Source organism: Salmo trutta, chromosome 3 (genome assembly GCF_901001165.1).
Source record: "Salmo trutta chromosome 3, fSalTru1.1, whole genome shotgun sequence".
Taxonomy (NCBI): domain Eukaryota; kingdom Metazoa; phylum Chordata; class Actinopteri; order Salmoniformes; family Salmonidae; genus Salmo; species Salmo trutta.
The window spans coordinates 11573303-11596751 of NC_042959.1; the positions used below are offsets into that span (position 1 = coordinate 11573303).

At 45.6% G+C, this 23449-nt stretch overlaps 1 protein-coding gene and 1 pseudogene across 1 annotated transcript in view; both read left to right on the top strand.

Moving 5' to 3' along the window:
• LOC115164014 (actin-binding LIM protein 3) overlaps positions 1 to 14346 on the top strand; it is an 81373-nt gene extending 67027 nt beyond the window's left edge. The window contains exons 10-21 of the mRNA XM_029716164.1: positions 954 to 1086; positions 2447 to 2557; positions 3377 to 3427; positions 7765 to 7893; positions 9855 to 9928; positions 10288 to 10456; positions 12177 to 12206; positions 12470 to 12522; positions 12741 to 12810; positions 12925 to 12932; positions 13932 to 14012; positions 14179 to 14346. Of these exons, the coding sequence (XP_029572024.1) occupies positions 954 to 1086; positions 2447 to 2557; positions 3377 to 3427; positions 7765 to 7893; positions 9855 to 9928; positions 10288 to 10456; positions 12177 to 12206; positions 12470 to 12522; positions 12741 to 12810; positions 12925 to 12932; positions 13932 to 14012; positions 14179 to 14292 (1023 nt within the window). The 3' untranslated portion in view covers positions 14293 to 14346. The remainder of the gene's footprint in view (positions 1 to 953; positions 1087 to 2446; positions 2558 to 3376; positions 3428 to 7764; positions 7894 to 9854; positions 9929 to 10287; positions 10457 to 12176; positions 12207 to 12469; positions 12523 to 12740; positions 12811 to 12924; positions 12933 to 13931; positions 14013 to 14178) is intronic.
• A 1872-nt stretch (positions 14347 to 16218) lies between these two features.
• LOC115168245 (actin filament-associated protein 1-like 1) overlaps positions 16219 to 23449 on the top strand; it is a 42648-nt pseudogene continuing 35417 nt past the window's right edge.

The following is a 23449-nucleotide window of genomic DNA, read 5'->3' on the forward strand; positions in this document are numbered from 1 at the left end:
TGCAGTCACCTGGGGCTCTATTCTCAGGTTAGTAACCTTGTTGTTTTGCAGTCACCTGGGACTCTATTCTCAGGTTAGTAACCTTGTTGTTTTGCAGTCACCTGGGACTCTCTATTCTCAGGTTAGTAACCTTGTTGTTTTGCAGTCACCTGGGACTCTATTCTCAGGTTAGTAACCTTGTTGTTTTGCAGTCACCTGGGACTCTCTATTCTCAGGTTAGTAACCTTGTTGTTTTGCAGTCACCTGGGACTCTATTCTCAGGTTAGTAACCTTGTTGTTTTGCAGTCACCTGGGACTCTCTATTCTCAGGTTAGTAACCTTGTTGTTTGCAGTCACCTGGGACTCTATTCTCAGGTTAGTAACCTTGTTGTTTTGCAGTCACCTGGGACTCTCTATTCTCAGGTTAGTAACCTTGTTGTTTTGCAGTCACCTGGGACTCTCTATTCTCAGGTTAGTAACCTTGTTGTTTTGCAGTCACCTGGGACTCTATTCTCAGGTTAGTAACCTTGTTGTTTTGCAGTCACCTGGGACTCTCTATTCTCAGGTTAGTAACCTTGTTGTTTTGCAGTCACCTGGGACTCTATTCTCAGGTTAGTAACCTTGTTGTTTTGCAGTCACCTGGGATTCTCTATTCTCAGGTTAGTAACCTTGTTGTTTTGCAGTCACCTGGGGCTCTATTCTCAGGTTAGTAACCTTGTTGTTTTGCAGTCACCTGGGACTCTCTATTCTCAGGTTAGTAACCTTGTTGTTTTGCAGTCACCTGGGACTCTATTCTCAGGTTAGTAACCTTGTTGTTTCCAACAGAATGAAGAATCATTTCTGTGATCAGTCGTCTGTGGATATGTGGATAGTTCTGTATCTGTCTTTACCCTTCTCTCTTGCTCTATCACTCTGTCTGTCCCTCTTTTTCTTTCTTTCTCCCCAACTCTCTCAACTCCCCCCTCTCCCTCTAGAAGCTGTATTACAATATAGACAAGAGACAGAGACAGTGTTCCAGCCCTGCCTACATGGACGACTCTCCCTCCTTCAGCCGCCAAGCCATGTCTCCCATCACGCCTCGCTCACCGCAGCACTATGGACACCCTGGTGAGTCACACACATGCGCACACACACACGCACGCACACACCAATCAACCAATCAATCAACCTTTCAATCCATCAAATTGTATTGGTGTAGTGTTTTTAACAAAACATTCAAGAGCAGGAAGGTCTAACATCAGGTTGCTGTTGAGCACTCTGGAAAAAATCTCTTTCTAAAAGTGTTATACAAATACATTCCTCCTCTTTCTTTCAATCTCCTTCCCTTTCTGGCCACTGGCAGTAAAAGCAATGGATATGCAGTGCCTTCAGAAAGTATTCAGACCCCTTGACTTTTCCCACATTTTGTTTCGTTACAGCCTTATTCTAAAATATATTCAATTGTTTTTTTTCCCTCATCAATCTACACACAATACCCCATATTGACAAAGCAAAAACAGTTTTTTAGAAATGTTTGCAAATATATAAATATATAAAAAAATGAAATATTACATTTACATAAGTATTCAGACCCTCTACCCAGTACTTTGTTGAAGCACCTTTGGCAGCGATTACAGCATCGAGTCTTCTTGGGTATGACGCTACAAGCTTGGCACACCTGTATTTGGGGAGTTTCCCCCATTCTTCTCTGCAGATACTCTCAAGCTCAGTCAGGTTGGATGGGGAGCGTTGCTGCACAGCTATTTTCAGGTCTCTCCAGAGATGTTAGATCGGGTTCAAGTCCGAGGTCTGGCTGGGCCACTCAAGGACATTGTAAGACTTGTCCCGAAGCCATTCCTGCGTTGTCTTGGCTGTGTGCTTAGGGTCGTTGTCCTGTTGGAAGGGGAACCTTCTCCCCAGACTCCGATCAAGTTTTAGAAACATCTCAAGGATGATCAATGGAAAAAGGATGCACCTGAGCTGAATTTCGAGTCTCATAGCAAAGGGTCTGAATACCCATGTAAATAAGTATTTCTGTTTTTATTTTTTATAGATTTGCAAACATTTCTAAAAATCTGTTTTCGCTTTGTCAGTATGGGGTATTGTGTGTAGATTGCTGAGGATTTATTTTTTATTAAATCCATTTTAGAATAAGGCTGTAACTTAACAAAATGTGCAAAAGGTTAATGGGTCTGAATACTTTCCGAAGGCACTGTATCTTCCACCATGTGACAGTTAATGCATTTAAAAGCAGTGACCAGCAGGGGAAGGAGGCTTGTACCGTTCCTTCTAGCTTCCTGTGCTCAGATGGTCCAGTATGCCTTTCCTCAATTCTGTTGAAATGCATTCTGCACCTGATTGGCTCAAGTGATAAGCTGGCAGCCACTGTTGATCACCTTTTCCTTTGGTTCTGATTGGTTGGGAGGGACTGGATGGCAGGACAAAGCTTTTTCTTCATGCTCATGTTTCCTTTGCTGTGATTGGCTAGTGCTGGCTGCAGGCTCTGAGAGTGGCAGGAGCTCACCCTATTACGGCTCGCTGGAGGAGCGGCCTAGTACTCCTACCACATACCACGCCCCCAAGCATTTCCATGTACCAGGTAGGACCACACTTCAATTGTGCCCCAATGGCCCCCTATTCTCTATGGAAGTGCAATATATTTGGAATAGGGTGCCATTTGGGACACGACCTTTTCTTCATCTCCTCATCTTTCCATCTTCTCTTCATCTCCTCATCTTTCCATCTTCTCTTCATCTCCTCATCTTTCCATCTTCTCATCATCTCCTCATCTTTCCATCTTCTCATCATCTCCTCATCTTTCCATCTTCTCATCATCTCCTCATCTTTCCATCTTTTCTTCATCTCCTCATCTTTCCATCTTCTCATCATCTCCTCATCTTTCCATCTTCTCATCATCTCCTCATCTTTCCATCTTCTCATCATCTCCTCATCTTTCCATCTTTTCATCATCTCCTCATCTTTCCATCTTTTCATCATCTCCTCATCTTTCCATCTTCTCTTCATCTCCTCATCTTTCCATCTTCTCTTCATCTCCTCATCTTTCCATCTCTTCATCATCTCCTCATCTTTCCATCTTCTCTTCATCATCTCCTCATCTTTCCATCTTCTCATCATCATCTCCTCATCTTTCCATCTTCTCATCATCATCTCCTCATCTTTCCATCTCTTCATCATCTCCTCATCTTTCCATCTTCTCTTCTCTACTTCTGCTCCTCCTCTATTTGTATATTTCCTCAAACTCTCTTGTTATCAGCTACGGTCGCTATGGTATGGTATAGCTCTTCCCTTTACCTCCTTCTACCCTTCACTTCCACCCTCACTCCTCCATGTTTCACATCACTCTTCTCCCTTCTCTCTCTCTTTCTCCCCTGCCTCCCTCCTCCCTCTCTTTCTCCAGCCTCAGGTGAACCCAACATCTACAGCAAACCTCCCATCTATAAGAGAACGGGTACAGTGGCTTAGCCCCGCCTTATCCTGACTGTTGTCCTATCAGTGACTGATTGATGTTTTCCATGGCCAATAGTTTATGGTACAGGGGTTTAGCCCCGCCCTTTAGTCTGCCTGTCTTCCAATCAGTGTAGTAGCCCTTAGTATTGTGCTTGTAGGGTTAGTTCAGGTCTCTTTAGAGACCACAGTGGTAGATGAAGGGTTAGTTCAGGTCTCTTTAGAGACCACAGTGGTAGATGAAGGGTTAGTTCAGGTCTCTTTAGAGACCACAGTGGTAGATGAAGGGTTAGTTCAGGTCTCTTAAGAGACCACAGTGGTAGATGAAGGGTTAGTTCAGGTCTCTTTAGAGACCACAGTGGTAGATGAAGGGTTAGTTCAGGTCTCTTTAGAGACCACAGTGGTAGATGAAGGGTTAGTTCAGGTCTCTTTAGAGACCACAGTGGTAGATGAAGGGTTAGTTCAGGTCTCTTTAGAGACCACAGTGGTAGATGAAGGGTTAGTTCAGGTCTCTTTAGAGACCACAGTGGTAGATGAAGGGTTAGTTCAGGTCTCTTTAGAGACCACAGTGGTAGATGAAGGGTTAGTTCAGGTCTTTTAAGAGACCACAGTGGTAGATGAAGGGTTAGTTCAGGTCTTTTAAGAGACCACAGTGGTAGATGAAGGGTTAGTTCAGGTCTCTTTAGAGACCACAGTGGTAGATGAAGGGTTAGTTCAGGTCTCTTTAGAGACCACAGTGGTAGATGAAGGGTTAGTTCAGCTCTCTTTAGAGACCACAGTCGTAGATGAAGGGTTAGTTCAGGTCTCTTTAGAGACCACAGTGGTAGATGAAGGGTTAGTTCAGCTCTCTTTAGAGACCACAGTCGTAGATGAAGGGTTAGTTCAGGTCTCTTTAGAGACCACAGTGGTAGATGAAGGGTTAGTTCAGCTCTCTTTAGAGACCACAGTCGTAGATGAAGGGTTAGTTCAGGCCACAGTGGGACCCAGCTTCACTCATCTAGTGTAGAAATAAACCAAACCACTAGTTACTGTGGTGTGTGTGTGTTACTGTGGTGTGTGTGTGTGTGTGTTACTGTGGTGTGTGTGTGTGTGTGTTACTGTGGTGTGTGTTACTGTGGTGTGAGTGTTATCGTGCTATAAAGGTATTATAGAACAGTGCATCACAGGCGTGTGGTTATGGTGTGTTATGAATGAGGGTCAGGAGTTGTTCTTAGTCAGGTCACATGGAAAGAGGACACACTCCGAGAGAGAGAGAGAGTGTGTGTGTGTGTGTGTGTGTGTGTGTGTGTGTGTGTGTGTGTGTGTATGTGTGTGTGTGTGTGTGTGTGTGTGTGTGTGTGTGTGTGAGAGAGAGAGAGAGATTCAGTACACTCTAGTGATATTGATCCCTCATATTGTTCTGTGATTCTGTTCAATAGAGAACATGTGTTGGCCACTAGATGAGACATGGGTTTATCCATAGACCACAGGCCTGTTATGTACTCATAAGTCTTTTGATACCTACATGGAAGAGATACTATGAATAATGACTCACTTGTGGATATAGGTTAGATAAATAAATAGTGATTAGGACTCGTGGTGTTGTAGGGTTGACTTAAAGCATTTCGCTACACTGGCAATAACATCTGCTAACCATGTGTATGTGACCAATAGATTTTGATTTGATTTGGAGTGTTTATTGGTAGTGTTGTATCTCTGTGTTCTGTTATCTTCCATGTTGGTAACAAACACCGTCACACAAACATGTTCCTCTTGGGATGCCAGTAATATCTCTCTTTTCTTCCGATCCCTTCTTCCTTTCATCGTTTCTGATCACGTTAATTCACTTCCTTCCTTCACTCTGCTTCACTTTTCCCTGATGAACTAACTCACCTCTGTAAGTACCTCCCTCCTCTCTGTCTGTCTGCCTTTCTGTTTGTCTGTCTGCCTGTCTTTCTATTTTCCTGTCTATTGGTCCCTCAACCGGTCTGATTTCCATCAACCTGTCTGTCTTGCTATCTTCTGTCTCCATGTCCACCCAGTCTATAAACTCTGATCATCCATTTCTACAAGAAGTCGTTATCTATTGTGGGAAGCTTCCATCTTACTGTCTAGCTAAAGACTCACTGTGTAAATAACTCCTCTGTCTAAGCTGTACAAGTGGGTTTAGTGTCTGTCTGTGTGAGTAAGAGTCAATCACTCCCTGTTTACACACTCCCCGTGTGTAAACACCTGTCTGTCTGAACCAGCTGACTATCTATCTCACCTGTCTGTACCAGCTGACTACCTATTTTACCTGTCAGTACCAGCTGACTATCTATTTTACCTGTCTGTACCAGCTGACTACCTATCTCACCTGTCTGTACCAGCTGACTACCTATCTCACCTGTCTGTACCAGCTGACTATCTATCTCACCTGTCTGTACCAGCTGACTACCTATCTCACCTTTCTGTATGTACCAGCAGACTACCTATCTCACCTGTCTGTACCAGCTGACTACCTATCTCACCTGTATGTACCAGCTGACTACCTATCTCACCTGTCTGTACCAGCTGACTACCTATCTCATCTTTCTGTATGTACCAGCTGACTACCTATCTCACCTGTATGTACCAGCTGACTACCTATCTCACCTGTATGTACCAGCTGACTACCTATCTCACCTGTCTGTACCAGCTGACTACCTATCTCACCTTTCTGTACCAGCTGACTACCTATCTCACCTTTCTGTACCAGTTGACTACCTATCTCACCTGTATGTACCAGCTGACTACCTATCTCACCTGTCTGTACCAGCTGACTACCTATCTCACCTTTCTGTACCAGCTGACTACCTATCTCACCTTTCTGTACCAGCTGACTAACTATCTCACCTGTATGCACCAGCTGACTACCTATCTCACCTGTCTGTACCAGCTGACTACCTATCTCACCTGTCTGTATGTACCAGCTGACTACCTATCTCACCTGTATGTACCAGCTGACTATCTATCTAACCTGTCTGTATGTACCTGCTGACTTCCTATCTCACCTGTCTGTACCAGCTGACTATCTATCTCACCTGTATATACCAGCTGACTACCTATCTCACCTGTCAGCACCAGCTGACTATCTATCTAACCTGTCTGTATGTACCTGCTAACTTCCTATCTCACCTGTCTGTACCAGCTGACTTCCTATCTCACCTGTCTGTACCAGCTGACTATTTATATAACCTGTCTGTACCAGCTGACTATCTATCTCACCTGTCTGTCTGTACCAGCTGACTATCTATTTTACCTGTCTGTACCAGCTGACTATCTATCTCATCTGTCTGTACCAGCTGACTATTTATATAACCTGTCTGTACCAGCTGACTATCTATCTCACCTGTATGTACCAGCTGACTATCTATCTCACCTGTCTGTACCAGCTGACTACCTATCTCACCTTTCTGTATGTACCAGCTGACTACCTATCTCACCTGTCTGTACAAGCTGACTACCTATCTCACCTGTCTGTACCAGCTGACTACCTATCTCACCTGTATGGACCAGCTGACTTCCTATCTCACCTGTCTGTACCAGCTGACTACCTATCTCACCTGTCTGTACCAGTTAACTACCTATCTCACCTTTCTGTCAGTACCAGCTGACTATCTCTTTTACCTGTCTGTACCAGCTGACTATCTATCTCACCTTTCTGTCAGTACTAGCCAACTATCTATTTTACCTGTCTGTACCAGCTGACTACCTATCTCACCTGTCTGTACCAGCTGACTACCTATCTCACCTTTCTGTCTGTACCAGCTGACTATCTCTTTTACCTGTCTGTACCAGCTGACTATGTATTTCACCTGTCTGTACCAGCTGACTACCTATCTCACCTGTCTGTACCAGTTAACTACCTATCTCACCTTTCTGTCAGTACCAGCTGACTATCTCTTTTACCTGTCTGTACCAGCTGACTATCTATCTCACCTTTCTGTCAGTACTAGCCAACTATCTATTTCACCTGTCTGTACCAGCTGACTACCTATCTCACCTGTCTGTACCAGCTGACTATCTATTTTACCTGTCTGTCTGTACCAGCTGTCTTTCTTTCTGAGATCAGTCTTTGGACTGAGACTGAAACTAAGAATGTAGAATTACACTTCCTGTACTCTCTTTCCCAGTACAGTATCTTCCTGTGTATGACCTTGGGGTCACTGATGGATCGCTGTGTAACGTTAACTATGTCTTAAATGATACCCTACTCTATATAGTGCACTATCTTTGACTAGGGCCCATAGGGACCACTATATAGGGATCGGGATCTTATTTGATATGCAGCCTAACTCTAAGCTGTGTTATTGTGTTAACAGTCCACTCATCTCTCCACAGACAATCTCCCAGCCACCAAAAGCAGGACCAGCGAAGATCTAATCACATCCTCCAGACTGTCTACCTACTCTCCAGAACTCTACACACAGTCACAGTCTGACTCCTACCCCTATCCCAGCTCCCCTAAAGGTATAACCTACACCCTACGCCCTAGACCCTACACCCTAGACCCTACACCCTACACCCTACTCTCCAGAACCCTACACACAGTCACAGTCTGACTCCTACCCCTATCCCAGCTCCCCTAAAGGTATAACCTACACCCTACACCCTACTCTCCAGAACCCTACACACAGTCACAGTCTGACTCCTACCCCTATCCCAGCTCCCCTAAAGGTATAACCTACACCCTACACCCTACTCTCCAGAACCCTACACACAGTCACAGTCTGACTCCTACCCCTATCCCAGCTCCCCTAAAGGTATAACCTACACCCTACACCCTACTCTCCAGAACCCTACACACAGTCACAGTCTGACTCCTACCCCTATCCCAGCTCCCCTAAAGGTATAACCTACACCCTACACCCTACTCTCCAGAACTCTACACACAGTCACAGTCTGACTCCTACCCCTATCCCAGCTCCCCTAAAGGTATAACCTACACCCTACACCCTACTCTCCAGAACTCTACACACAGTCACAGTCTGACTCCTACCCCTATCCCAGCTCCCCTAAAGGTATAACCTACACCCTACAACCCTACTCTCCAGAACCCTACACACAGTCACAGTCTGACTCCTACCCCTATCCCAGCTCCCCTAAAGGTATAACCTACACCCTACACCCTACTCTCCAGAACTCTACACACAGTCACAGTCTGACTCCTACCCCTATCCCAGCTCCCCTAAAGGTATAACCTACACCCTACACCCTACTCTCCAGAACCCTACACACAGTCACAGTCTGACTCCTACCCCTATCCCAGCTCCCCTAAAGGTATAACCTACACCCTACACCCTACTCTCCAGAACCCTACACACAGTCACAGTCTGACTCCTACCCCTATCCCAGCTCCCCTAAAGGTATAACCTACACCCTACACCCTACTCTCCAGAACCCTACACACAGTCACAGTCTGACTCCTACCCCTATCCCAGCTCCCCTAAAGGTATAACCTACACCCTACACCCTACTCTCCAGAACCCTACACACAGTCACAGTCTGACTCCTACCCCTATCCCAGCTCCCCTAAAGGTATAACCTACACCCTACTCCCTAGACCCTACACCCTAGACCCTAGACCCTACACCCTACTCTCCAGAACCCTACACACAGTCACAGTCTGACTCCTACCCCTATCCCAGCTCCCCTAAAGATATACCCTACACCCTACACCCTACACCCTGGACCCTACTCTCCAGAACTCTACACACAGTCACAGTCTGACTCCTACCCCTATCCCAGCCCCCCTAAAGGTATAACCTACACCCTACACCCTACTCTCCAGAACCCTACACACAGTCACAGTCTGACTCCTACCCCTATCCCAGCTCCCCTAAAGGTATAACCTACACCCTACGCCCTAGACCCTACACCCTAGACCCTACACCCTACACCCTACTCTCCAGAACCCTACACACAGTCACAGTCTGACTCCTACCCCTATCCCAGCTCCCCTAAAGGTATAACCTACACCCTACACCCTACTCTCCAGAACCCTACACACAGTCACAGTCTGACTCCTACCCCTATCCCAGCCCCCCTAAAGGTATAACCTACACCCTACGCCCTAGACCCTACACCCTAGACCCTACACCCTACACCCTACTCTCCAGAACTCTACACACAGTCACAGTCTGACTCCTACCCCTATCCCAGCCCCCCTAAAGGTATAACCTACACCCTACACCCTACTCTCCAGAACCCTACACACAGTCACAGTCTGACTCCTACCCCTATCCCAGCTCCCCTAAAGATATACCCTACAACCTAAACCCTACACCCTGGACCCTAGACCCTACACATCAGAAGTCTACATACGTTTGTTATGTTACCATCAGTGAATATATCTGTCTTAAAAGACTAAGGCATTTCTAAGGATCTCTCTCTATATATCTATCATTCTGTCAATCCATCTCTTTCCTCAGCTCTCCGTGCTCCTAGGAGAAGGTACTCTACAGGAGGAGATGAAGAGAACTGGAGTCACAGCAGTCTTCAAAGAGTGAGACTCTCTCTCTCCTTCTATCTCTCTCTCTCTCTCTCTCTCCCTCTCTCCCTCTCCCCCACCTCCACTCCCACCTTCTCTCTCCCTCTGTAATTATTCCATATTTACTCTGCCTACAAATTTATGGAAGATTTGTGGAATAATATTTGTATTTATTCTCTTCTACTTTCTCTCTCTCTTTCTCGTTCTCTCTATGCCCCCTCTCTCTCCCCCATCTCTCCCTCCATCTCCCCTCTCTCTACCCCCGGTCTCTCTGTCTCTCTCTCTTTCTCGTTCTCTCTATGCCCCCTCTCTCTCCCCCATCTCTCCCTCCATCTCCCCTCTCTCTACCCCCGGTCTCTCTCTCTCTCTCTCAGATCCAGAGTGGTATAGGGAGGATGATCCTAAAGGAGGAGATGAAAGCTAGATCTGGTTGCTATGACAACGACCCTTGGGGCAGCGCTCGGAATTCCCGCAGCGGCAGCAAGGAGGCTCTCACCACTACCAGCTACAACAGTACCGGCTACAACAACACTGTCAATGGCTGTAAGTGTGTGTTGTTTGTGAAAGTGTTGTGGCTATGTTGTGACTGTGTTGTATTGAATCATCTTCACTTTGTTTGTTTTCCTCTTCATCTAACACTCTCCTTCTCCCCCCTGCTCCTCCTCCTCTCCTTCTCCCCCCTAATCCTCCTCCTCTCCTTCTCCCCCTGCTCCTCCTCCTCTCCTTCTCTCCTTCTCCCCCTGCTCCTCCTCCTCTCCTTCTCCCCCCTAATCCTCCTCCTCTCCTTCTCCCCCTGCTCCTCCTCCTCTCCTTCTCCCCCCTGCTCCTCCTCCTCTCCTTCTCCCCCTGCTCCTCCTTCTCTCCTTCTCCCCCTGCTCCTCCTCCTCTCCTTCTCCCCCCTAATCCTCCTCCTCTACTTCTCCCCCCTGCTCCTCCTCTTCTCCTTCTCCCCCTGCTCCTCCTCCTCTCCTTCTCCCCCCTGCTCCTCCTTCTCCCCCTGCTCCTCCTCCTCCTCCTCTCCTTCTCCCCCTGCTCCTCCTCCTCTCCTTCTCCCCCTGCTCCTCCTCCTCTCCTTCTCCCCCCTGCCCCTCCTTCTCTCCTTCTCCTCCTGCTCCTCCTCCTCCCCTTCTCCCCCTGTTCCTCCTCTTCTCCTTCTCCCCCTGCTCCTCCTCCTCTCCTTCACCCCCCTGCTCCTCCTCCTCTCCTACTCCCCGAATGCTCCTCCTCCTCTCCTTCTCCCCCTGCTCCTCCTCCTCTCCTTCTCCCCCTGCTCCTCCTCCTCTCCTTCTCCCCCCTGTTCCTCCTCCTCTCCTGCTCTTCCTCCTCCTCCTCTCCTTCTCCCCCCTGCTCCTCCTTCTCCTCCTGCTCCTCCTCCTCTCCTTCTCCCCCTGCTCCTCCTCCTCTCCTTCTCCCCCCTCCTCCTCCTCCTCTCCTTCTCCCCTCTGCTCCTCCTCCTCTCCTTCTCCCCTCTGCTCCTCCTCCTCCTCTTCTCCTTCTCCCCTCTGCTCCTCCTCCTCTCCTTCTCCCCTCTGCTCCTCCTCCTCTCCTTCTCCCCCCCGCTCCTCCTCCTCTCCTCCCTCCTCTCCTCCCCCATCCCTTCTCTACTCATCTCATCCAGTCTTTCCATGCCTCATTGCTGCTTTGATGTGCAGTATTTATCTCAGTGCATCATGGGTACCCAGCATGCTCTGCTCTGTTTGTTTGAAACCAAAGACAGTACAGTATGAAGATAGGCAGAAACTGCTTCTCCAATAGAAATCCCCGATCACGCTTGTAGGCGATGTCATGGCGACATTGGCTAGCTAAGCTCATGCGCAGAAACACGTCATCGAGTCTAACGTTCACCTCGCGCTGAACTGCGCATGTGCAGGCCATCAAATCAAAGACCCTCCTTCGATATAAAGATACAAAAATGAAAAGATGTCAGTTTGTCACTTTCACGAGGTTGGAGTAATAACATGTTCAACTAGTGAAGACATTGGCTCTGATCTAGGTTGTGCCTATAAATAGAGAAAATGAACAGCTAAGGAAGAGTTTTTCACTTCTCTCATTGACTTCTCAAACCCCAAACCCCTGGTTTGATTGGTCTGCTTCACAAGCGTTCCTGGAAGTCTCATGATGTTGCATCTCTGGGTTTAGAAACTCTGTGGTGAAAGTCCTCTAAATGTCAAATCTTTCAGGAGGTTCTCTCTCTCTTTCTCTCTCTCTCTGTCTCTCTATTCTAATCTCACTAATCCTGTTTTCTTTGGTTTCTCTCCCTCAGCTCCTCGATCCCATTACAGTTTAGACAGTGGTGAGTACAACAGTAAAACAGTATTACATACATAACATACTGTACCAGCTTATATTAAATATATGTTTGTAAACATCGCCCTCTGCTGTGCATTGATGAGAGAGACATGAAGGCACATTCAGTTGGTCGTGCATCTCTTTCCTGATTTACTCTGATATATTTACATGTATATATGACCCCCAACTGTAAAGCAATTGTGACAACTTATGTAAAAAGATCTTTATAAATATATTGTATTGATTGACTGCTTTCCTGTGTTCCAGACTCGTACAAGTCAGCCTCTCTACCAGGATACAGGCGGAATGGTGTCAACAGGGTAAATATCAACACTATCATATCCTTTATCTATACAGTTATGATCACATCTCTTGAGATTAATATATATTTTGACAGAAAGACCTATTTCTTGGAGGCAGCGACCAAACATTCTTTACATAGAAGGCTGTAATTCAAGCTTACCTCCTAGTTGTCATGAAGGTTTACTTGACAAGCACAGCTGTAGCATCACTAACAGGTCTCTGTGTATCCCTGCAGCCCCAGAGTGCAGCCCCAGACTACTACCAACAGTATGACAGCAGCAGTGAAGTCAACTGGGGAACCAGAGGTAGGAGGGCTGTATAACCACCCTGGGTTCAGGTCTCAATACATTTAGAACATTGTGGGATTTCCTTATTGCATGATTGTAATCAGGTATTTTTTCTATTTTTCTCTCCTACAGAATACAAGGTAAGGGTCTGAAAGTTGGTTGGAAAGTGGAGTGGACTGTCAAGCAGTATTCTACAATAACCAGCACGATGTTAGACTGTGTTGTCCAAGTGGTGTGTAATGAACCACTGGTGGGAAGAAAGACAATTCCTACTGGATCACAAAGACTGGGGTTTGTTCATGCAAGGCACTAGGACACTATAGGCCAGTATAGCTGCTCTCTCTCACTCCTGGCTCAATGACCCTACCAGAGGGCAGCAGTAGAGTCATGGCATCCTGCCCTGGTCTGCCCTAGTCAAAGGGGTCATAGGTCACAGGCCAGCTTCCACAGTCAGGACCTGGGCCCTGTTGGAATACTTTCAAAATACACCCTCCCTTCCTTGAAGTAATCATTGATCTAACACAAATGAATAACTTGAAGAAATTGTTCTGTCACATAGCTTTCACCCAGCTATGTCAGATTAGGAATTTCTTCAAGGGAGAGAGGAAGGAAGAATGCTTTCTCAAAGAGTTCTAACAGGACATGGGCTGACAGAACAAAGAGCTTCCGGGTCAAGAGGTCACTGGACATTTATTTCAGCCCTCCCAATAGAGGGTTGTTGACCTTTGATTGAACATTGTGTCACAAATGAAGCATCAGGAAAATTCTGTTTCCTGTCCATATGAGGATAGGGTAGGAGAGACTTCCTGAGAGAAAAATGGAAATGGAAGGACTGCCAATAATCATCTCATTCTATAGAACACCTCTGCTATGTTCCATACAATGGGTTCTATGCTTTGATTACAAAGGAAACAGCTGTTTTATGATTGAGACAGCTGCTGAAGCTGTTCACCTGAGATATGTGGTTTGGGGTCAATTCCATTTCACTTCAATCAATTCAGGAAGTAACATGAAATTTCAAGGATTATCAGAATCGGAATTGGAATTGAAGTATACATCCTGATTTAACCCCAACCCTGTTAACTACATATATCTTCTACCTCTATCTGACCTGTCTCTATCTGACCTGTCTGTCGCAGGTTTACCCATATGAAGTACTGATTGTGACCACCAGGGGGAGACACAGACTGCCTAAAGACGTAGACAGAGCCAGACTAGAGGTGAGCTTCTGACCTGGCTTGGTTTGGTGGTTGATATTTCATTAAATCATCTGTTCAATGCTGCCTCCTATCCTTGCTTCTAGTTAAAGGTCATTAATCCAGACAGTATCCACATAGTCTACATGAGTCATAATACAGTGTCTCCCTTTGTTTCTCTGTCTTCCAGCGTCATCTGAGTCCCGAGGAGTTCCTCCAGGTCTTTGGGATGACCGTGGCAGAGTTTGACCGGCTGGCTCTCTGGAAGAGAAACGAAATGAAGAAACAGGCCAGACTCTTCTAACCATGGAGAGAAAGAGAAAATTAGAAAACATTGAGAGAGAGAAACTGTTCTAAATAAAGAGAGAGAGAGACTATTAATGACAACAGAGATAGAGAGCGATGGAGAGAGACTGTTAATGACAACAGAGATAGAGAGCGATGGAGAGAGAGAGACTGTTAATGACAACAGAGATAGAGAGCGATGGAGAGAGAGAGACTGTTAAAGACAACAGAGATAGAGAGCGATGGAGAGAGAGACTGTTAATGACAACAGAGATAGAGAGTGATGGAGAGAGAGAGGTCTTACATCAGAATGAGAGAGTTGCAGCAGACAGACAGACATACAGGCAGACAGACAGAGAGGGGGAATGTGTAATCTCACTGCCACAGACTGAACTAAACCCTCCCCATCCCAGGGTCAAAAGAGAGAGAGACAGAGGGAGAGACACGAAGGTCAAGAGACTTTTGGCTTTGCCTTACTATTGTGGATTATTTTATACATTACGAGTGTGCAGCACCAGCAAACTAAGTGACTAGAATGTAGATATCATTTACACCACTTTATCAGAATGAATGAATGAACATACAATGCTTTTGTTTTTTAAATGGATGCTTATTGATGATCATTTCTCCTTCCACTTTACTACTTGTATCTTGTGGTTTACAGGGATGCTGGCAGCATACCTATCTTTTAATGACATCATACCTATCTTTTAATGACATCATACCTATCTTTTAATGACATCATACCTATCTTTTAATGACATCATACCTATCTTTTAATGACATCATACCTATCTTTTAATGACATCATACCTATCTTTTAATGACATCATACCTATCTTTTAATGACATCATACCTATCTTTTAATGACATCATACCTATCTTTTAATGACATCATACCTATCTTTTAATGACATCATACCTGTATTCCAATGACATCATGAAATGATTTTTCTGAGAATGAAAACCAGTCACATTGTGAATATGTACACTATAAAAGAAGGCTTTTTGTCCACCAGATATGATAATTATTCACACAACGATAGGCTAAAGACGATGTATTCACTGTCAGGAAAACAAGCACATGATAGACGTAGCTGCTGTAGCGTTGTGATAGAGAAAACAGTATTGCTTACACACAGGGATAATGTCAGTCTTTAGTTGAATTATGAATACGTATTCATCTTGGATCATTGCATTAACAAACATTAAATACAGTTTGTATTGCAGACATGAAATGAGAAGTCTGCAGCTTGATTCTACATCAGGTTGACATACAGTTATAGACTACAGTTGTTTGCAGTTATGAAGACATATCCAGTCACAATACATAGGTTGCAGATAAACATGCATAACACAATATATGGAGGGTTGGTTTCCTTGACCCGTATTAATCCTACTCCTGGGCTGAAAACATGTTCAATACAGGGACACAATCCTCTTAGTCCTGGTCTTATTTTATCAATTGTTTACTTTGTTTTATTTTGAAACTACAAAACATACTGTAACTATCTCCTTTTCATAGGTATTTACAGTTACATCATGTTTGATTTATTCCAATAAAATGCTGTTTTCATGTGTATGTGACTGTCATTCGATCAATCAATCAATGAATATGTGTGTGTGTATGTATGTTGTACTTCTGCATCATGGGGTGAACCCACAACCATCTGTGCCACCAAGACTCAGACCTTTTTGCAGTTAGAGGTAGGTAGGAAGGGTTATTGCCATACTGCCCTTTGAGCGTACTAGCTTTAGGACCCTGCAAAGAGCGGGCTGTTCGTTTCTCTGTAACTTCATTGAGAGAGGCAGAGAGAGAGAGAGAGAGAGAGAGAGAGGCAGAGAGGCAGAGAGTGAGAGAGCGAGAGAGGCAGAGAGAGGGAGCGAGAGAGGCAGAGAGAGAGAGCGAGAGAGGCAGAGAGAGAGAGCGGGAGAGGCAGAGAGAGCGAGAAAGGCAGAGAGAGAGAGGCAGAGAGAGAGAGAGAGAGACCGATAGAGACAGAGAGAGAAAAGGAGCCTGCTATGTATCAAGTGTAGCTGTCAGTGCAGTCTCACATGGGGCTGCTCTCTGTCACACTCTCTGGGTGAGCCCGGGAAACCACCTCTCTCTCATCCATTACTTCACCAGGAAACCACCTCTCTCTCATCCATTACTTCACCAGGAAACCACCTCTCTCTCATCCATTACTTCACCAGGAAACCACCTCTCTCTCATCCATTACTTCCACCGGGATGGACACCAACAACAGATGTAAGTGTCAGTCTTAATCCGCTTTTCATTTCAAATTAATCCATAGTGTAAAATGACACAAAGTAAGCTATTATGTAGCTATTATTTCAAAGTTGTGCAACTGGTTTTTATAAACCAACTAATAGGGATACTGCAGGCAGCGATACGTTTTCCCCTAACCTTCCCCCACCAACGCTGCAGGCAGCGATACGTTTTCTCCTAACCTTCCCCTAACCTTCCCCCACCAACGCTGCAGGCAGCGATACGTTTTCTCCTAACCTTCCCCCACCAACGCTGCAGGCAGCGATACGTTTTCCCCTAACCTTCCCCCACCAACGCTGTGCTCTGTTCAGTACAAGTTATGTCCTTCTCTGCCTTCATTTACTCTCCTCCACGGATCTGATAGAACTGGGTAAGTGCAGTGGCGATTTTAGCTTGTAAATCTTGGTGGGGCAAACTAAGCCACTACAGAACACAATACAACACAAAACTAAACAATACATTAATTGCACTATAAAGGTGACAAACGGTGCCCACAAACTGTTAGGGCCTACATAAAGCTGTCCCAACAGCAGTCCCAACACCTTACCACTGCTACACCTGGCTATCAGCGGAGCCTTGTCTGGCAGTGAAACAGTTCATTCAGCCTCATTTACTGACTTAAAAAAACATGGCTGATATGGCTGACTTGCTTAAACAAAGGTGGTTTCTACTGACAATTGAGATGTACAAACTATGGCATAAGGGAACATAAGAGGCAATCTGTAATTTAGATTATTAAGAAATTAATGAGCAAGCTAGGACATACGTAGTCAATATAACTATTTGTTCAGCACTTTTGAAATGTACAGTTACAGAATTCAGAACATGGGCCGTTCTTACAGTATTCTCCCTGTACACCAAGTCAGAACCGTAGGATAAATAAAAGGGGCATATAAGCAGAGAATGAAAGATCTTACAATAAGGAGTTCCAGAAAGAGGCCTCGAGTTCCTGACTTGGAATTCCGAGTTGGATGACCGCTCAAAACGTATTTTCCCAATCGGAGCTAGTTTTTTTCAGAGTTCCCAGTTGTCTTGAACTTGCTGAAGTCTGAGATTTCCCAGTTCCAAGTTCCCAGTTGTTTTGAACGTGGCAGAAGTCATGTTGGATTGACAGCATGGCCAATGTTGAATGTTTATCATTTTAAGCTTGGAAAAGAGACCCTTAAACTCAGACTTGCACCACACATCCACTGCACTAAATAGAAGGCTAGTGATTGCTTTGCAATGCTTGCAGTTAGCCACTGATTCCTTCCAAACTAATCATTGTTGAATTTGCGATTTCCAACTTGTGTAACGTTTATGTCCAATGGCCGATGAGCACTGACATGTTTTAGCAATAATTTATCTTCGTAATTTATTTTCATATGACAAGGATTGAAAAGGATTTGCCAGTAGATTGTCGACTTGATTCATGATGATATGATGACTGCTAGCTTGCTAACTAAGATTTTGAAAGTATGATGTTGACATGATCAATCCAATCAAAGCTTTGACATAATTTTATCTGTGACCAATAACCTTGAGCCTTCTTGGATGGATACTTCTAATGTAACTCTATGGCAGCACCCAAGGGGCTTGAATTTTCAAGCTCTACCCCTAGACTTGGCGGTGACGTAGTGTCCCTATGAGTGACAGAACACTGAGCCAATCATGGCGTAACTAGAGAACATTACCAACCCCTACACTCCGTATTTTCCGCTGGCTGCCCCACCACCACAGAATGCACTGAGCTAGGCTGAAACACCTGCATTTTGGAGCTGCCTGACTCAAGAAAGCAAAAAAAGAGACCATGTTTTTATACGGCTTTATTAACTCAATGATTTGTTAGTTTTTTTACATTGTTTGCAAACTGATATGTGACACATTATTGCCAAAATAACATGCAAACAGGCAACAAACCTATTTTTAGTGGGGCTCAAAACAGGTGGCTCTGCCCCACTTGCCCTGAATGACGGGTCACCACTGGATAAGTAATAGTAATTTTGCAGAGGTTAGGAGAAAGGCTATTACTTTCTTCGTTAGGCCCACACCTATATCCTGTCATTTACAGCAAAATCTGTGAATGGAAGTGGACAAGGCCATATGGGAAAGGAGCAGCACTCCTGGAATGGGCTTTCCATCTCCCAAGCTGTTTTACTGTGACATGACCAATGCTTTCTCTCACCAACTACAACTTCCAGTTTCCGTTGAGTGAAAGATAATCATTTTGATGTTGATACCTCACTCTCAACTACAAACTAAAATGACGTTTTGAAAATAAGCCTTTTGAGACAGTCTGTGTGGGATAGGGGTTTTGTAGACACGGGGTGGTTTTCAATTTCTCTTGCACTGGTCTTTCTTGACAGTTTGGGCTTGTTGTTGGACCACGTCTATCTCTCTGTCTGTTTATAACATAAAGGTTGGCTTTATAAAGAGATAAGCTCTGTCAGGTCTCCAACAGCGGAAGGTTTGTGTCTTTAAGACATCCTGGATGTCACACTGTTTGGGTACTTGCAGGCTTGGCACGGCTGTGTGTGTGTGTGTGTGTGTGTGTGTGTGTGTGTGTGTGTGTGTGTGTGTGTGTGTGTGTGTGTGTGTGTGTGTGTGTGTGTGTGTGTGTGTGTGTGTGTGTGTGTGGTAGTAGTGCAGAGCTAGATCACCCACAGGGCTCTGTTAGTGTTATTCTTCCCCTTACCTTGTTCTCAGACTATGATCATGAGCTTTGGCCAAACAAACAGAAAATAAGTAACTTGTTATTCCTGAAATACTACCTCTCTGATCCTCTAATCCAAGGCAATATTGCCTTGAGATGGACATTAAGACATGAAGCCAATTCCTGATAATCTTTTGGTGTGAATCATAAAAGTTATGCACTATAGACTCTATTCTAAAGGAGTGCACTATATAAGGAATAGGGTGCCATTTGGGAAGCAACCCTGGACTGTGGTGTCTACGGTCTGTCTGTGCATTAGAACTGGGTCAGAGAAACCAGCCCCTCGGTCCCTCACCACTGGGTCTGACTCCTCATAAATCAGAGAAACTCTTTTTATTGGCCTCACACATTTCCCTGACTCAGTCCTATCTAACCACACTCTGTAGTGGAGGTACAGTAACTAGTACAGTAACCTGGGTTCAAATACTATTCAAAATCATTTAAAATACTTTATCTGGACTTGATTGAACTTGCCTGGATGGCACAATGGAACCAATAGAATAGTCACAAGAGTGCAAAACTCACAAGTCTGGCCCTCTAGGCAGACAAGAGAAATAGTATTTCAAATAGTATTTGAACCCAGGTCTGACTCTGGTCCACTAGCAGAATCTGGGGGGTTAGAGCATTGTGAAACCCAGAGCAGGAGAGTCTCTTCTCAGGCCCAGGTCCAGCACCCACAGCCTTCCAACCAGCCTTCCAACCAGCCAGCCAGGCAGGCAGGTACACACATGCAAGTGATGATGAGAAGGAACTGCAATGAAAGTAGTAAAAGTACAGGAAGCTGCTCAGGTGACAGGTTTACGAGTTACATCTTCCTCCCTCCCTCCTTCTTCTCCTCCTCTCTCCTCTTACTCTCTTCTCTCCCTCTTCCTCCCTCCTCCTCCTCTTCTCTGTCTCCCTCTCTCTCTTCCTCTTCCTCCTCCTCTTCTGCCCTTCTCTTCTTCACCGCTCTGTTACTAGCTCCTCTTCAGCCCTCTTTCTCTCTCCTCTTCCTCTATTCTCTTCTTATTCTCATCTTCCTCCTTTTCCTCCCTTCTCCTCCTTTCTCCTCTACCTCTCATTTACCCTTCCTTTCCTCTTCTCTCCCTCTATCCTCCTCTTCCTCCCACCTCACACTCTCTCTTCTTCCTCTCTACCTCTTGATCTTCCTCTCTTCTCTACCTCTCTCCTCTTCCTTTCCTCCCTCTTCCTCTCTCCTTTTCTTCTCTCCTCTTGGCTGAAAAGAAGCCAATGAATCATCAGTTTGTAAAGCAAACACAGCAGGATCTGTGTGAGCAAAAAGCCAAGCCTAGCGACTGGAGAAATAGTGTAATGGGCTAATGCCCAGTATGTGTGTGTGTGTGTGTGTGTGTGTGTGTGTGTGTGTGTGTGTGTGTGTGTGTGTGTGTGTGTGTGTGTGTGTGTGTGTGTGTGTGTGTGTGTGTCCAGGAGCATCAGGTGGGTGTGTGAGCGGGGAGGGGAAAGGTTGAGGTTGACTCCTCAGAGGTACGTAGCATTGGTGGGATTGTATGCATCAGAAATGCCACCCTATGCCCTATTTAGTGCACTACTTTTGACCAGAACTCATAAATCTTTTGTCAAAGTAGTGCACTATTAAAAGAATAGGGTGGCATTTGGGGGACATTCCCTCCTCATCCCTTCATCATTCCCTCCTCATCATCTTCATTATGTGTGCGTGCGTGCGTGTGTGTGTGTGTGTGTGTGAGTGCGTGCGTGCGTGTGTGTGTGTGTGTGTGTGTGTGCGTGTTTACATTGATTGAGTTACAGTTTGTACATGCTGAGACCATTAGAATACAATTTGACACAAAGACATGCTTTTGAGGAATGTGATGTTTGAATTTAAATATGAATTGAAGTTAGCACAGTTGAATTTAAATATGAATTGAAGTTAGCACAGTTGAATTTAAATATGAATTGAAGTTAGCATAGTTGAATTTAAATATGAATTGAAGTTAGCATAGTTGAATTTAAATATGAATTGAAGTTAACACAGTTGAATTTAAATATACTTTTAAGTTAGCAGGACTGAATTGAAATATGAATTGAAATTAGCAGGGCTGAATTTAATTTGCATAGGCAGAGAAAGAGAAAGAGAGAAAGGGGGGGACAGAGAGAGAGAAGGGGGAGAGAGAGAGGGTTATAGAGAGGCAGGGAGAGATGTAGGGAGGGAGAGAGAGGGGGGAGGAACAGAAAGGGAGCACCCTCAGTGGGGTTGAAATAAACACCTTCATTCATTTTTCAGGGGAAAAGCAGAGAAGAGGCAAAGCCTGAAAACCAGATGCTCTTGCCGACCCTGCTCGGGCGTTTATTTTACACCTGCTATGTTAGATTAGAGAGAGGGAGGGAGGGAGAGAGGGGGACAGGGAGAGAGAGAGGGCGTGGAGGGGAGAGGGAGGTAGAGAAAGTGGGAGAGAGGGTTCAGAAGTTGACTTCTCATAATGAATCTGTATCAACAGCTTTTTGTGTGAAATATCCCTGCTCTCTTCAAACCTGATGCTGCCGTTAGTATTCTCACCTTGTCATTAAACTCATTGTGATATGATTTGTATGGTTTTTGGACCTGACAGTTACAGGCTATTAGCTGTCAACTCAGCTCTCTCTTGGTACAGTCACATGTACAGTATCTGAGCCGTGCAGTACACAAACTGGACTGTCACAGAGCTCGACTCCTACACTAGTGGGTAGACTTGACCCTTTTAGGCACAGATCTAGTATCAGCATACCCCTCCAAATCCTATCCTTAACCATCAGAGTGGAAAAATAGAAACTGACCTTGGATCAGCGTCTAGGTGTTCCTACTCTGTTTCCTCCTAACCGTCTGACAGACTGAGACAAGGTCTGCAGACCAAGTGGCACCCTATTCCCTACATAGTGCCCTATGACCCCCTATTCCCTACACAGTGCCCTACGGCACCCTATTCCCTACATAGTGCCATATGACCCCCTATTCCCTACATAGAACCCTATGACCCCCTATTCCCTACCTATTGCCCTATGACCCCCTATTCCTTACATAGTGCCCTATGGGCTCTGGTCAAAAGTAGTGCACTATAATAGTAATAGGCTGCCATTTGGGACACATTCAAGGTCAGCGCAGAGGTCAGGGGTGAGGGGTTATGAGGTCAAGAGTGAGCTCCAGTGTTCCGGGGGACCCCCTGTTACTCTGACCAACACAGTACTCAATCAAGCCCCCTCTACATGACTAATAACTCCCACAGACAGACAAAGAGGCTACTATTTCTTGTGTGTGTGTGTGTGTGTGTGTGTGTGTGTGTGTGTGTGTGTGTGTGTGTGTGTGTGTGTCTGTGTGTGTGTGTCTGTGTGTCTGTGTGTCTGTGCATGCGTGTGTGCGTGCGTGTGTGTGTGTTTTCTTGCCCCATCATAGGAAGCCAGCCTGTCCGTTAGACACAGTCACATATCTATGTGCTGATATCATGGGGTAGAGTGCAGATAGCAGACCTCTATTATACTGAAAGACTTAGATCACTGGACTCTTTGTCTGCTAAACGGCTGACTCAACTCCTCCATGCCACTCCACGGGCTGAATGAAAGATGGAGGGAGGGAGGGAGGGAGGGAAGATTTGGGGAGGGTATGAAAAACAGAGAAAGAAAGAGGGAGTGATGGATGGATGAAGGCTGTCGAGAGGTAGAAAGAAGCATTTTCTGTTCTTTGCCAGATAGTGAGAAAGTCACTCTTCTCTTCCTCCTCTTCAATGGGCATATGGTTGACTGCATGTTCACTAGTCTGCAGACCAGGCCTGTGTATCAGAGGGGGATGCAGCTAGTCTACAGGCCAGGCCTGTGTATCAGAGGGGAATGCAGCTAGTCTACAGGCCAGGCCTGTGTATCAGAGGGGGATGCAGCTAGTCTACAGGCCAGGCCTGTGTATCAGAGGGGGATGCAGCTAGTCTACAGGCCAGGCCTGTGTATCAGAGGGGGATGCAGCTAGTCTACAGGCCAGGCCTGTGTATCAGAGGGGGATGCAGCTAGTCTACAGGCCAGGCCTGTGTATCAGAGGGGGATGCAGCTAGTCTACAGGCCAGGCCTGTGTATCAGAGGGGGATGCAGCTAGTCTACAGGCCAGGCCTGTGTATCAGAGGGGGATGCAGCTAGTCTACAGGCCAGGCCTGTGTATCAGAGGGGGATGCAGCTAGTCTACAGGCCAGGCCTGTGTATCAGAGGGGATGCAGCTATCTACAGGCCAGCCGTGT